General features: G+C 34.8%; 1 protein-coding gene across 2 annotated transcripts in view; it reads right to left on the bottom strand.

Annotated features, from left to right (window-relative positions):
• LOC129237095 (solute carrier family 41 member 2) overlaps nucleotides 1-14,539 on the bottom strand; it is a 127,069-nt gene that overhangs the window by 14,453 nt on the left and 98,077 nt on the right. For both annotated transcript variants that reach the window (XM_054871515.1, XM_054871514.1), the window contains exons 3-5: nucleotides 13,396-13,742; nucleotides 3,457-3,781; nucleotides 350-496 (exon numbers count right to left, since the gene is read on the bottom strand). In XM_054871515.1, the coding sequence (XP_054727490.1) occupies nucleotides 350-496; nucleotides 3,457-3,781; nucleotides 13,396-13,742 (819 nt within the window). The remainder of the gene's footprint in view (nucleotides 1-349; nucleotides 497-3,456; nucleotides 3,782-13,395; nucleotides 13,743-14,539) is intronic.

Genomic DNA, 14,539 nt, shown 5'->3' with positions numbered 1-14,539 from the left:
GTTTTTCTTTGTTTTTGCTTGTTTTAGCAGCCACGATGCAAATAATGCGCTATAATATTTACATATTTTTTTAAATCCTCTGATGCATGGAAACTATCAAAAAACGAATTGCTGTGCAATCAGGCTCGGAAATTCGTAATGCAATATGCACAAAGCAATCACCTGCTGCAAAATATTGCCACCCAGAAGCAAAAGCAAAATAAGTTTACACAGCTAATATACCACATTTTCATAGTTTTTATCGAACTACCGTGTAAGGTATTGCCCAATTGACGAGCGTAATGTGAATCCGACTAGCTTGTATTTTTGAAGTCGACTTTATACCTCAAAGAAACAAGTTTTAACTCACTTATGTGATCGAAGAGCAATGAAGCAATGAAGGACAAACAGCTAATAGAAACGACATCACCGATAGATGCCGCTAACGGTGTTGCTAGGTTATCAGGATTCAAACGATATCTCTCAGATAATAATATCACAGCCACTAACACAAAATCTGTAAGGAATAAAAAAAAGAAACAGTTAATGTAAGAATAAATGCATAAGTGCAAAACAAAGTACAATTTGTAGTTACATAAGCAAAATAAGGTAAATTGAAACAAATTTTTATAAATAATAGTGTTTACCTGCTTAACTCGTTTTAATCAACCGTATTCAAGGTCAGCTTTATTTGGGTTCCGGGGAACAGAGATATGGAGGAAAATTGTAAAGCCGATGAGCTAGCCAGGAAAGGTACTGCTCTTCAACTGCTCAGTGATAAAAGTACCATTGTAAACTAATATCAAAAACAACAATATCCAAGAGGGCAATAGGTCATGGAGAGATGAAAATACATGTGTAACAGCTAGGCTACTATGGCCGCAAATAAAGAAGAAAAAGACAAAGGAACTGCTTAGTCTCTCAAGAGATGATATCTCGAAGGTCGTGTCTTGTATAACCGGTCATTGGCTATTTGGCAGACATTTCTCGAGACTATCAGTTTTCTCCCATGAATATTGCAGAAGTTGTAGAGGAAGAGGAAGAAACAGTTGAACACTTCCTTTGCAATTGTCCAGCCCTAGCTAAAATCAGAGCAGGTTGTCTAGGTAAATACTTTTTCAGTTCACTTACAGAGCTGTCTGGAGTGGGGATGGGATCAATTCTACGAGAGCCACAAAATGGTTCCACGAAGAGAAGTAAATGAGGTTCCCGTGCAGCACAGTGGGTATCACAACGGACCTGTAAGGTCTAAGTGAGTTGGTCGTACAGACCGACTATATTACCACCATAAACTAAGCTAATCTACATGTACATATGTGTGATAGAACAAGTGCAGTAATTATTAAAAATATATTTCTAAAATTTGTACCATCGATTTATTACTTATGGCTTGGTACGCTATTTTGGTTTATATGCATACATTTTTGTGCTTCAAAAATATATTATGCACGAAGTAAAATTAAATTTTTTTTCTAACTGTCTATTGTCTGCGTGGGCTATAATATACGCGTGCATGTAGAATTTTGAAATTTATAAATGCGAGTATGAAAATGTGTGAGTGCGCTATATCCGCAAAAAACAGATACTAAAGCAAACTCAACAACATTCGCAAAAAGGAAACTTGCCTTTTAAGATGCTGCATGGGGCCGCCGTAAGCAAATGGGTTGGTGCGTGACTACCATTCGGAATTCAGAGAGAACTTAGGTTCAAATCTCGGTAAAACACCAAAATGAAGAACAAGTTTTTTCGAATAACGGTCGCCCCTTGGCAGGAAATGGCAAACCTCCGAGTGTATTTCTGCCATGAAAAGGCTCCTCGGAGTCGGCTTGAAATTGTAGGCCCCTCCATTTGTGGAACAACATCAAGGCGCACGCCACAAATAGGAGGAGAAGCTCGGCCAAACACCCAAGCAAAGGGTGTTCGCGCCAATTATATATATACATATGTATATGCGGTTAAAAAATTGAATTCGATTTTTGAACTTTTAGACTAAAATATCTTGAAGACTTGGATCCTGATTTGGGATTCAGCACATCAAAAACGTCAGAAAAGTATTACTGTTTTTCCTCTTTTTCTGGTAAATTATAGACGCTTTATTTTGACATCTCGCGTAATCGAAGATGAGAGGCTCAACCGCCTTGTCTGATTTTTCTATCTTAACGAAACGAGAGCTTCGAAAAAAATGCATTTACTAATTAATTCCGGTGCAATTATGAAATCAAACGATTAAAAAAAAGTGAAGTGAACATGTATTTATTTTTGTAAGCAAAAATGCCACTGAAAATTCGTTCCATGTCGATCATCACTCTTTAATAGACGCTTTCAAGCACATATTATATATATCACGTGTTTTTTAGCTTTATGAGAACTGCCGATATCTATATCTATGGTTTGACAGCTGAGAATGCCAAACTGTATGTATTGATGTTTCTGTTCAATAAGGTTTAGCAAGTCATTGCGAAACATTTAACGCCAGGACAACTCTTCCGAATTGTGTAAAGTTACTTCAAAAAAATTAATCTGTTCGCGAAGTTCTTAGAGAAAAGTGTTGAAGAGGACGTCGAAATGTCGATTCATCGCCTTTCTCAATTTGTTGGCATTTGTCCTTCCTTATTACCCGGAAAATTTTACGTAAGGATCTTGGCTCGCGTGCCTACAAAAAACAGAATGTGCAAGATTTGATTTTGCTGATTGGGCTCATTAAGATTTATTATTAAGATTTATTGGACAAAGTAATCAAAAATCGAACTGATCGAATGAACCATGTAACTCGTAGTTGCGGCGGACAAATGCCGGATATCATATTCGAAAAAAAATGTCATGAAATTATAATCTGTTAGATAATTGTAATTTTAGTAATGGAAAAATTTCATTCAAACAACATTTCTGTTTTGTGTTATCATTTTAATCATTTAGTCACTAATCTGTTCTGTTCACTGTTCATATAGTCTCTAATCGAGTTCTATTTAAGGGGTTAGGGGTAGTCAGAATTGGAAAAATTGGATTATTTTTTTGCATTTTCTTAAAGTATAATATCTTAAAAATATTGTGTGAAAATTTGAAGTGAGTTCGAGTTATTCAACAATTAACAAAGGGCGTTCGAGCGCTCCGGAATCTATAGCAAAACTTGAAATGACTCGACCAGGGACAAGATTATCTATTAATAAAACTAATTTCTCTTGTCCGATTGATTTTAGATGAATCTCCAAGGACTTGCGATGATCACCGCAAGGGACTTCTGGAGAAACGGGCTCCACACAAACAGCGATAACTTTTACAATTATTAAACATGTATTAACACGATGTTTTTATTTTTGTAAAATAAAGCAATTGACTAGCAAAAGAAAATTATATAAAATCATAATTTTTTCGGGCCTCTGACTACCTCTAACCTCTTAATTTGCAATATTATTCTCATATGCACATAAACAGAAGCATACATATATGTATTATGCAATTCTCTTTAGATAAACTTACCTAAAACAAAGCACGATGAGGTCGCCGTAAACATAGCGGACGCCGTCAGTAGCATAACATGTTCGAAATAGAATGTGCCATGCATCGCCGCACCCACAGCAATGGCAAACATAGCGACCAAAAAAGAAGCCACCGTCGCCTGCACTTGCACCAATGCAATATTGCCGACAATCATTTTGATAACTTCCTTGCGTGTTGTCATATTACCTAGATTGACCTGCGTCGATAGACGTGATGCGAGGCACATATCGAGATTGCCCTTGAGGCCCAGCAGTGATGGCACGAGAATGTATAGTTCGGTGATCTCTTTGAAGACACGCCATTTCTACGCATAAAATGTGAATAGCATAAATAATTACGAAAATCATTGAATAATATTTATGTATATACGAAACACAGAAAGTAATAGTATGGTAAGTGGTAGCTGTAGAGGAAAATACGGCAATTAACATCCGTTAAGCAAAATTGTTAAAATGTAAACCACGTAAATGCCAAACTTAAATGCCTTTTTAATCTCACATAAATATTCGAGTCGCTGTAAATAATGCTTAAAACTTTAAATATTTATTGTGAAACATTGGTAATTGAGTGCAATTGAGCGAATATATTTAATCGTCACTTCAAAATAAAATAAAGAATCTCTTTAGTAAACATTTAAATGTGCAAATAAATAACTTTATATGTATGCTACGATGTGCTATCAAAATCTCAAATCTTATCAGCGTATCAGTAATGCAGTTGAACTGCTGTTGCTCATTCTATAGGTATATTTAATTTTATTTATGTTAAATTTTTGATATTTCTAATCTATTTTTACTATTAGCACTGCAATAATCGGTGTTTATATGTACTAATGTTATCGAAAAATTATAAACCAATATTGCGTAAAGAATAAAAAGCGGGAAATCCCAATACTTCGAACTACTCATCATTTTAAAACATACATTCAACCTCCAAATGGCAACTTTAGTTTAAGGGGTTGCATACTATACGTACAGAATTTTAAAAAAATTTTTTTTACAGATTATTATTCTTTATATTATAGTTTTAGGCGTATTTCTGTGGAAGTGGATTGTAAAAATTATTAGATACAAAGTTATGGTAGAAAATGTAACTGCCCGACGAGAGTTTGATGAGCACAGGTAGCTGCCCTTCGTTTGAGGCAGCTGGCCGTTCATTTCGGAGTCTTCCATCCTGTCGGTTCTTTTGTAATTCTAAAGTATAGGACATCTATAAAACATTATGAGAGTATGTGTAGGGTTGATATGCTAAGGTTTATAAAAAAGCTAAAGCTAGTTGTTTTTGATCATTCGAAACGAACTGTTGTGTGTTGTGTGTCTCGAGCGAAATGCACTTGAAAGTTTAACCTCGTTTTTCTCGAAACTATTTCCGACACGGTCTGCATGATAACTCATACAGGTTTTTGATGCGGTTTTTTTTAAATATTCGAAAGTGTTTTCTCTATAGTATGTCGATCCGGATTTTTGATATTTTTATTAAAAAATCTTATAAACATAATTAAAGTGTGACAATTATTATGCAAACCGCATACTTTTTTAAAAAATGCCGTAAATTACAAAATTTTTCGAAATTAAAAAAAAATTTTTACTTTTAGCAGATCCATCAACATTTCAAGAAGAAATGATGCAGACTGTGGAGCAACTTTTTTTTATTGTACTTTGGGTCACGTGATTTTTTATATATATTACTATATTAATTTTTGTAAAGAAAAATTTAAATACATTTTTTATAGTAAGTTATAGTTTTTTAAGTACTAATAAACAATGTGTAAATGTTTTTTTATATTTATTTCTATTGTTATCTCTTCTAAAAACAGTTTTTCTTTTAGCGCATTTTTGGCGCTGTTGGGCGTACTATGTAACCCCTTTAGTTAATATTTTTATATTAACACTGTTACGCGGACAAACGTTTTATCATGTCGCAGTACATAGAACCAACAAATATACAGTTTTTCGTAGTAAACTACTTACAGAGACTAACTACATACATACATATATAATATATAGAAAAAGATTATGCAATGTTTCCCTTTCGTGTACTGTTACGAGCAACTGAATAGACTCCAACAATTTAGCTAAATATGAACGGTTACATTTGCATGACTAATCGCAAATAGTAAATAATGTTTAATAAACAAAACCAAAAACACGAATTCAACCATTATGAATTATTTATTGATATTATGTTGTTTAATTTCCGTTAGTCAAAACAATTGTTTGCCTAGTTTTTGCGGCAGTTTTAGTCTTCTTTCTGTAACTGTCGTTGTTTCCTGTATTTTCCCGTAATTGTAATCATTTGCAAACAAAAAATAAAAAAAAGTCGGCTATCGATTTCACTTTCTGTATAACTCTTATTTAGCCTTTTCCAAAGTTATGTAGTGTACGCAAAATGCCCGAAAATATTGTATGCCACTGACTGATATCATTCGTTTTTTATTTGCTTATCAAGCACACAACCAAAAGTTGTTTTACTGTGTTTGAACTTATGAATATTATTCTCAATAATAATATAGTGTAAGTGCTAAAAAAATAAGAGGATAATCATTTAAAGTTGGTGCAGATATTACGACGTCGGAGTTTAAAAACTATTTTCAAGACTTACTAAATCAGCCTCAGTTAACTTTTTGCATACAGATACGGATCTTGATAAAGATGCAACAATAATCGAAGTCATACAAATAATGAAAAATGCTAAAGCAAACAAAGCACCTGGAGAAGACAGAATACCTTATAAGCTACTAAAGGCTGCCTCAACAGAATTTATCATGGAGCTAACGAAGGTATACAACATCATTTTCGAGACCGGAAGAATCGTGGAAGCATTATTTAAAACAATAGTTTCCCCTAAAAAAGGAAATGCAAATATAGCAAGTAATTATCTGGGAATATCCTTTATAGTATAACTGTATCGCAAAAGTTTTAATGGGATTGATTGAAGCAAGACTTACAAACAGGATAGAAAACATTAACATGCTCACTGAATTTCAAACAGGCTTTAGAAAAAATTACTCAACGGTGGATAACATATACAATTTTGCATTTATAGTACATTTAAAGTTTAATGAAAACAAAAAAGTTTACGCATACTTTGTGGATTTCAAAGCGGCTTTCGACAGGGTGTCCAGGAGGCCATTAACTTATAAACTTCCACAGATGGGATTATGCAGTAAAATAACAAATCTGATTGGAAATATATATTCGAATACGAGAACATCAGTTTGGACAGGAAGGGAAGTATCAGATTACTTTGAAACCGGTACAGAGGTGAAACAAGATTGTTCGTTATCACCTTTGCTCTTCACATTATACCTGAATTATTTACATGACTGTTTGAAAGATGGTCTACTGATTGATGGATTAAATGTACACCTTATTCTATATACTGATAATATTGTTCTCTTTGTGGATAACCTAATGTCATGCAATCTTTGATTAAAAAACTAGAAATCCATTGCGCAGAGTGGAACATGGAAGTAAATTTAATGAAATCTGAGAGGGTGGTCTTTAGAAAAGGTGGTCAACTAGCTAAGGCAGAAAAATGGCGGTACAAAGATGAGGAAATAAAAGTGATAGCAGAATAAAAATATCTTGGTGTCATTCTCACATCCAAAATGGCGTTTGCTAAACATGTGCAAGCCAGAAATAATTCCGCAAAAGCAAGCATTGATTGTACATGGAACAATTTCTTAGCTAAGCCATACATCTCACACAAAGCCAAATGGAAGCTGTGTGAGCCATACAAACATACGCCGCTCAAATCTGGGGTTATACGCTGTTTGAAGAAGTATCTACTAAGTAAGTAGTAAATAAACTTCAGCGTTATTTTATTAAAAGAATTTTCAAATTACCTGACTTCAGGCCGAATTATTCAATAACGCTAGAAACTAACGTAGAAGATAGCTACTTAAATTCGTTAGAACTACACATGAAATACATTTCGAAAACTATCTATGAATACAACAGCAGTAGACTCCCGCACAAACTTACACAGTGCATATTACGAAAAAAACCTGTTTTGGCTCAAACAACTTAATAACTTAGGTATGGAGTTGACGAATATCACAGGCGATGGAACGATGAGCTGTATTAGTTTTACGACGACATATACATAGCGCACCGAATAAAGATCCAGCGGCTACGCTGGCTGGGTTATGTCATCTGAATGAATACAAACGCTCAGGTGGAGAAGGACAGGGCTTTACTTGGTGTGACCAATTGGCTTCGGTTAGCACGAGAAAGAAACGACTGGCGCGCTTTTTTAAACTCGGTCGAAATCGCGTAAGTGGCTATCGCGTCAATTGAGAAGAAAATAGGAAGTTCCAAGGGCGGGCAACAATGCGACAAGAACTGAATTGAAGAGGGACAAACTGTCAAGTACTAAGTCTACCATAAAGGTTCTAAATTCAAAATCTACAGTGAAACTCGAAGTTATAGTTTCTCTAACGGCCATTACTGGGTGCAGTCTCATTACAAATCGGCAGCAAAAATAGGAAATGATTGAGATTTGATGAAATTTCAAACTTAAGTTAATGGAATGTAAATGCGCTAATTTCAAAATTTCAAAAAAAAAAAAAATTTATTTCAGAAAAATTTGTTTCTTTTATAATTAATATTGTAATAAAGTATATAAATTAATGCATTTCAACAAGTGCGACACTAGATATACAGCTGAGTTGTTTTCGCAAATAAAGTTAACACAAAAGCAAACTTAGTAGGGAGCGCTACATGAAAATTAAGATTTTGGGTTTACACGAACACGAGCGTAAAAAGAAACACTAAAGTCGGTAAAACATTATTGTTTAGTTCTCTTTCATCACTTGTGCAATAAATTTAGTTTTGTTATACCTTCTAAATTGCTTTTTTAACAACCGAAAACTACCCGGCATAAAAAGAAACAAAATGTTGCGTTCTCAAATAAATTTATTATTATATTGCCACTAGATATATGTACAATTGCGACAATGGAAGATGTGTAAACTTATTATATGAGAAACAGGCGCATAAAGCGAGATAAGTTCACTTCTGCTTGGACGAATACAATTTTTTTTATCATTTGGAATAAAATCGGCTTGCAACTGAAAGTAGTGAATTGAATTTTAAACCTGGACTAAGAAAATGATTTTCAGATTCCATTGCCCGTTCAACAGTAGATTTAACTCATGTGCGCATACTACAAAGCTTTTCACAGTACATTTAAATTTCGTGGACCCATTCTGGTTTACTTGCCAGTATATTAATCCCTTGAACGACAATTTATTTTCAGTCAGCACTGATCTAGCATACGATTTAAATTTCTTAGTTTTAAGGGAAGGGATTGATAGAGAAACTTACGGTTTTGTTGCTCAAATAATTTGTTATTATTAAACATATTATTTGTTTCTCACATTTATATGAATGTTTATTGTTATATATTGTATATACATATAATGCCAGTTTGTTCAGGAAAGTTTATGAAGAGCTGGACTCGTTCAAGAGCTTAACAGTGCTGCTTAGTTTTAGTAATGGATATTTGGGCATGGCGTATGAGTAATTTTTTAATTGGTGTAAATGTTACGAGTGAATCTATATTTATAAAGTCGTCAACGACCAGCTTTATTCATTTGTTCTTCATTACAAACTAAAACTTATTTCTAACATTAAAGGAATCCAAACTTAGAGTTCACACTTACATCAATCAGCAAATTTTAAGAGAATGCGTTATGTTACAGAAGTTAGTAAGAGTGTGTGGTTAACAATAAAGATAATTAAGAAGGGTGGTGGGTAAGATCAGTGTATGACTATATCAAACTTTGAGATACTGTGATGAGTAGAGGACACAAAAGACCATGAAGTCGAAATGCAAACCTCACAAAGAATTTAATCTAATCTATCTTAACGGTTTTACAGGAAAATCTCTACCTAATAATTTACCTGAGTGCATTGAACACAAAGGTTAAAAACATTTATTTACTGGGGCAGCTGGTTTGACATCTTGACATCTTGACATCTTTATTGAAAGTTCTATGCCTATTATTTTAATTTTATATCTACATGAATTTTGCTTCTTTTTTATATTCTCACTGCACCTAAAACACAAGTTTAAAGTATATACAAATTACTATATTGTTAAAAAGTGGAGTGCGTCAAGTGCGAAATGTGATAAATGAGTTTTAATGAAATTTTGCACTCTTAATGCGACTAACTTAAGCTAATTTGATGAAATTCAAACTTCCCGCGAATGCACTGCTACGCTAAATAAATTTAGAATGGTGAAGAAATATGTGATAAAAGAAAAAAAGAAAATTGTTTATTGAAGGCATAAAGCTGCAACTTAGCGCTTCTTAGAACTTTTGCGAGCAGTTTACCTTTTCAGTGTTTGACTAAGACCTTTATATTGTGAATTTCCTAGATTTTTGTAAAATTTGCGTGAAATTCGTTAAATTATTTATAATATTATCTTGACTTGATATGATTACCAAAAAAAGTCTACCAACCTTTGGCGGAATTTTCCGCTCAAAAATCATACAAATTAGCCCCTGATTAGCCTGAATGCTGTTTATTTAACATTTTAGCATGCTGCCATGAAAATGTCAATAAACGAATTCATATACCTGTAAACATACCTACTTAATAAGATGTGTCGCAATCTCAGACAATGCATGGCATAATATGTTATGGCATTAAGTAAAAAAAGTAAGTAAATAAATATGAATTTTATACGCTTATGGTAGTCATTAAGTGAAGCTCAAACTTGTAAAAGTAATGTTTGTAGATAATATGCCGATTAATTTTGTCTAGATGTATGTATGTACGTGTACACTTAAATATATGCCAGCGCTTGTATCTTACAGCTGTTTGAAAATGTCGACGCTAATTTTATTGTTAGAATTTTTTTTCACAATTTTAATTACCGCAATTGCACTTAATGCATAATAATTTTCATTTGTCACAATTATTTGAATTTTTTTGTAGTTTTAATCATTTCTCTGACGATTGTCTCAGTGCGTCTTTTTCAAATGGAGAATTACCTTGTTGTACCCAATGTTCGTTTGCTTTTAGCAGCGACATCGAGATGTGACAATTAGACTGGCGCACACATCCTTGAAAGACACTTACGCCAAACCTATTGTGACTGAGGATCCTACTGATTTATGCTCCGCAATGGGCATTCTATTTATATTCTGCTGGTTTCATAAGTAACTGGTCACACAAAAACTCAATGACTTTAAGTTCAAGTTGTAGATTTATTCTAAACTTTACTTTGACTTAAGGTTAGGTTAAGTTGGGCTTCCCTGAACCTGCAGATCGCGCATATACCAGAAATTAATCCATAGCGAGACCAAGTGTTTGTATGGATAGTTTAAGAACTTTATATTTTGTTTTTAAAAACACAGTTTAGATAATTTAAGTAGGCTGCTAATTATTTGTAAGCAAATATATAGCAGAGATCTCTCTCGCCCAATAAAACTAACACTCTACAAGACGCTCATCTTGCCTGTGTTACTCTATGGCATGCATGGGTTGTGTCGCAGACTGATTCAGCAGCTCTTGGGGTATTCGAGAGAAAGATGCTTCAGAAAATCTTCGGTCATATTCGTGTTGGCGATAACTACTGCCGCCGAATGAATCACGAGCTGTACGAGCTCTACCACGATGTGGACATAGCGAAGCGCATCAATATTCAGCGCTTGTGCTGGCTGGACCACGTCGAGTGTGTGGATGCAGAAGCTTCGGCAAAGAAGGTGTTCGGATGGCAAGTTAGAGGACAACGACGCAGGGGAAGACCATGTCACCGATGGATGGATAGGGTCGAGGGAACTCTATCATCGCTTGGTGTAACAAATTGGCGCAGGCGCGCATAAAGCAGTGACGCCTGGCGAGACTTGTTACAGTCGGCTTTAATCCGGTAACGGGTTGTGATGCCTTGATCAGGCCATATAAGTAAGTAAGTAAGATAATTTTTTGATCTGCCACACTTTCTTAGGTTGAAAACGATGCAGATCCTAAACAGTTTATTCGTGTTTTGCTAACTGCAGGGCAGTGGCAGTGTGGGTATTTCAGAGTTTAACTTTAACTTTGATATTAAGTAATAATGTGTCTCACTGCATGGATGGAAATGAATTTGGGAATTTTATATGTCCTGGTTTACTCAGCGCTAACTGAGGTGGCATGAGGTTCACTGTGCTAGTTAAAGGAACCTCCAGAGTTTCCTTTAATAAATGGTCTAGACTAACAATAGCGTTAATCGGGATTACCGGCGCAGTTAATTCTGATTAAAATTGTAGTTTGGTAGACGGTTTTTACGGAAATTAGTGAACAGCTGATTTGCATATTGCATAGTTTTGCCAGCAGAATATGGATTGCAAACGACAAATACGGGTATTAGCTGCCCTGATACTAAGAAAAATGTATTTTTTTATTAAAAAAAATCTTTAATTAATAAATACTGCTGCGCAATATCAAAACAATTAGTGTAATTTCGAACGTGTGAGTGCAAACTAGCATTGCATCCAGTCTTTCTTGTTCTTCTCTTTAACAGTTTTATTATTTTTCATATAGATATTAACCATCGAACATTTCCCTAATCCGCTTAATCTAATCTTAATTCCTCTAGTTGCCAATCCGCATTCCTTAATTCCTGAGATAATTCCGAATTCAGTCGTTAATCCCGATTAACGTCATCGCCTGTCTAGGCTATTACGGTGAAACCACTTGGAGCATACCTACCTTAGCATGCATGAAATTTCCTAAAATGTCACTCTGTCTTGGCAGCTAATCAGCTTTAACAATCAAAAGAGCAGTCTAATATTACACGACTCATTTCGTATGTACTGTTAGTGAACCTCGACTACCTGAGTTGAATATCGATCTCTTTAATAGTATTAACAGAATTCGATGCGGTACCAGCTGGTGGTAGCAGAAGAAAGAAGAAGGCCGCCTCTGCGTTGGAAAGATCAGGTGGAAATACACTTGGTTTCACTTGGTGAGTCCAACTGGCGTCGGTTAGCACAAAATCACGTAAGCGGTTATCGCTCCAATTAAGAGGAATGGGTATTATAAGTCAGTTGATTGGCTGTTTGATGGCTAGCTTTGCTTGCAATACATTAAAGCACTCTGGAAGGCCAGGAATAAGACTGCTGAAAAGTTTCTAACAAAACTGACTTCCTTCAACTATTTTACTATCATTCAACTTCAGGAAAATAAAGTAACTGGATTTTGGCTCTAGTTAGTATACCTTATAATACTCTCCTCCCCGCCGAAAAGAGTGTGAGTGAAGAAGCGCACGCTCGTGGCCAACGCAGGTTGTTCGTGACACTACAATCGAATCATTTAAAGAATTCGCGTGAGTGCCCATATACTACACCTGAAATATTCTAGCTTAACGCTTCGATTGCTTAACGCTTCGATTGCTTGAATTTTATAGCCTATAAATATGTACGTGGGGTAAAAAGTTTTAAATTTTACCCGAACTTTTAGTTGCTTTGAATAGTATTATATATGTACATGTACATACATACATGTAAGTGCATTAAGCAATAATGCCTGTATTATCCCATCAAGTGATTACGACGTTCTTATCGCACTTTTAATTGCATTCCCTACAAAATCTGATTTGGTATTTATACCAAATGACTGCGCATTTAAATTAAAAATTTATATCAAATGCAGGAATCTATTGTAATGTGTGAAAAATGAAAATAGGTAGTAAAAAAAAACAACAAAAGAGAGTTATGACTATTTTATGGAGAAGTGCAATAACTACTTGAAAAAATTGTACAATTAACTTTGCCACCAAACGCATGACAATGGCATTTCCCACACAGCACCAGCAAATAAAAGTGACATTTAGCATTTCACATGCAATCTTACTTAGTTGTAGTTGTAGCTGTTATTTTTTATGAACATTTAGCAAACGCCCACATCACATTGCATAACTCACCTCCACACGTCCGAGTATAATGCCCGCGCCGATAGTGCCAACGCCAGCCAAAAAGAATGGTATTGACACTTGCAACAATATTGAGGACCATTTCTCCTGTTTTATACCCGGTCGATTTAGTGCCAGCTTCTCATCACTGCTACCAGGCACACCAGCAATACTGCTCGCGTCTAATGCACCGATGCTACTACCGCCACCGCCAGGGCCGCCGCCAGCACCACCACCGCTTCCACGACCACCACCCGTGCCAGGATCTGGTTCTGAGGATGCTATGGACGTCGTGATGATTGAGCTTAGTGAACCAGTCGTCGATTGTGGTAGACCGGACAACTTGTCATTGTCGGTGTCTAAATATGAGAAAAGAAAGACAAAAGGTGCGGGAAGAGAGAATAGAAAGCGAAATTAATAATTAATTTATTAACAATTAATTTATTGAAATACCAAATGCAGGTATGAGTGCATTTGTACGTAGGTAAGAAAATAAATTTATATATGATAAATATTTATATGCATACATATGTATGTTTTGTTTATAAGTACTATTTATGGAATTCTGAATTGAAGCGCATACACATTGATAAAAAAACGTTGAAAAAGGAGATATCGTGCATAAGCCGAACGTTGGTGCATGAGTAGCTCAATTAAACTAGATTGACTTATTGATGGCTCAATTAAAACTAACCCAACAGAGAATTCAACAAACACAGAAACAGTCACGTTCTAAAATTGTGCACTTAGGAAGTAAAAATGTATGTTTTTAAGTTACCACAAACTTCTGTATATATTATTATACAACAATTTTACTTATGCACGTTTATCGATAAAATAAATAAAATACTTTGCAACTGGGCTGAGTCACGCGAAACTTTAATTAGTTACTCGTTTTCAGAAAAACTGAGTCCAAACAAAAAATACACTGAAAAAAATGTATGCTTGTACGTGTCTAAATGCCTATACATATGCGAGACGTAATAAATTAAAGAAAAAATTATTTAAAGGTAAAAAATTGTGAACAATTTTGCATTAAGTCGTAATTTAGTAAATGCAAACATTTCTACTGCTTTAAACAATTTTGGTAAAATAAAATAAACCTTATGCATCTACTACTTATTTCAATTTTTGTAGATCTACAAGGTGGAGTCCA

The sequence above is a fragment of the Anastrepha obliqua genome, chromosome 2, assembly GCF_027943255.1.
Source record: "Anastrepha obliqua isolate idAnaObli1 chromosome 2, idAnaObli1_1.0, whole genome shotgun sequence".
Taxonomy (NCBI): Eukaryota; Metazoa; Arthropoda; class Insecta; order Diptera; family Tephritidae; genus Anastrepha; species Anastrepha obliqua.
The sequence above is the reverse complement of the archived record's forward strand: the minus strand, read 5'-3'. Positions and strand labels throughout refer to the sequence as shown.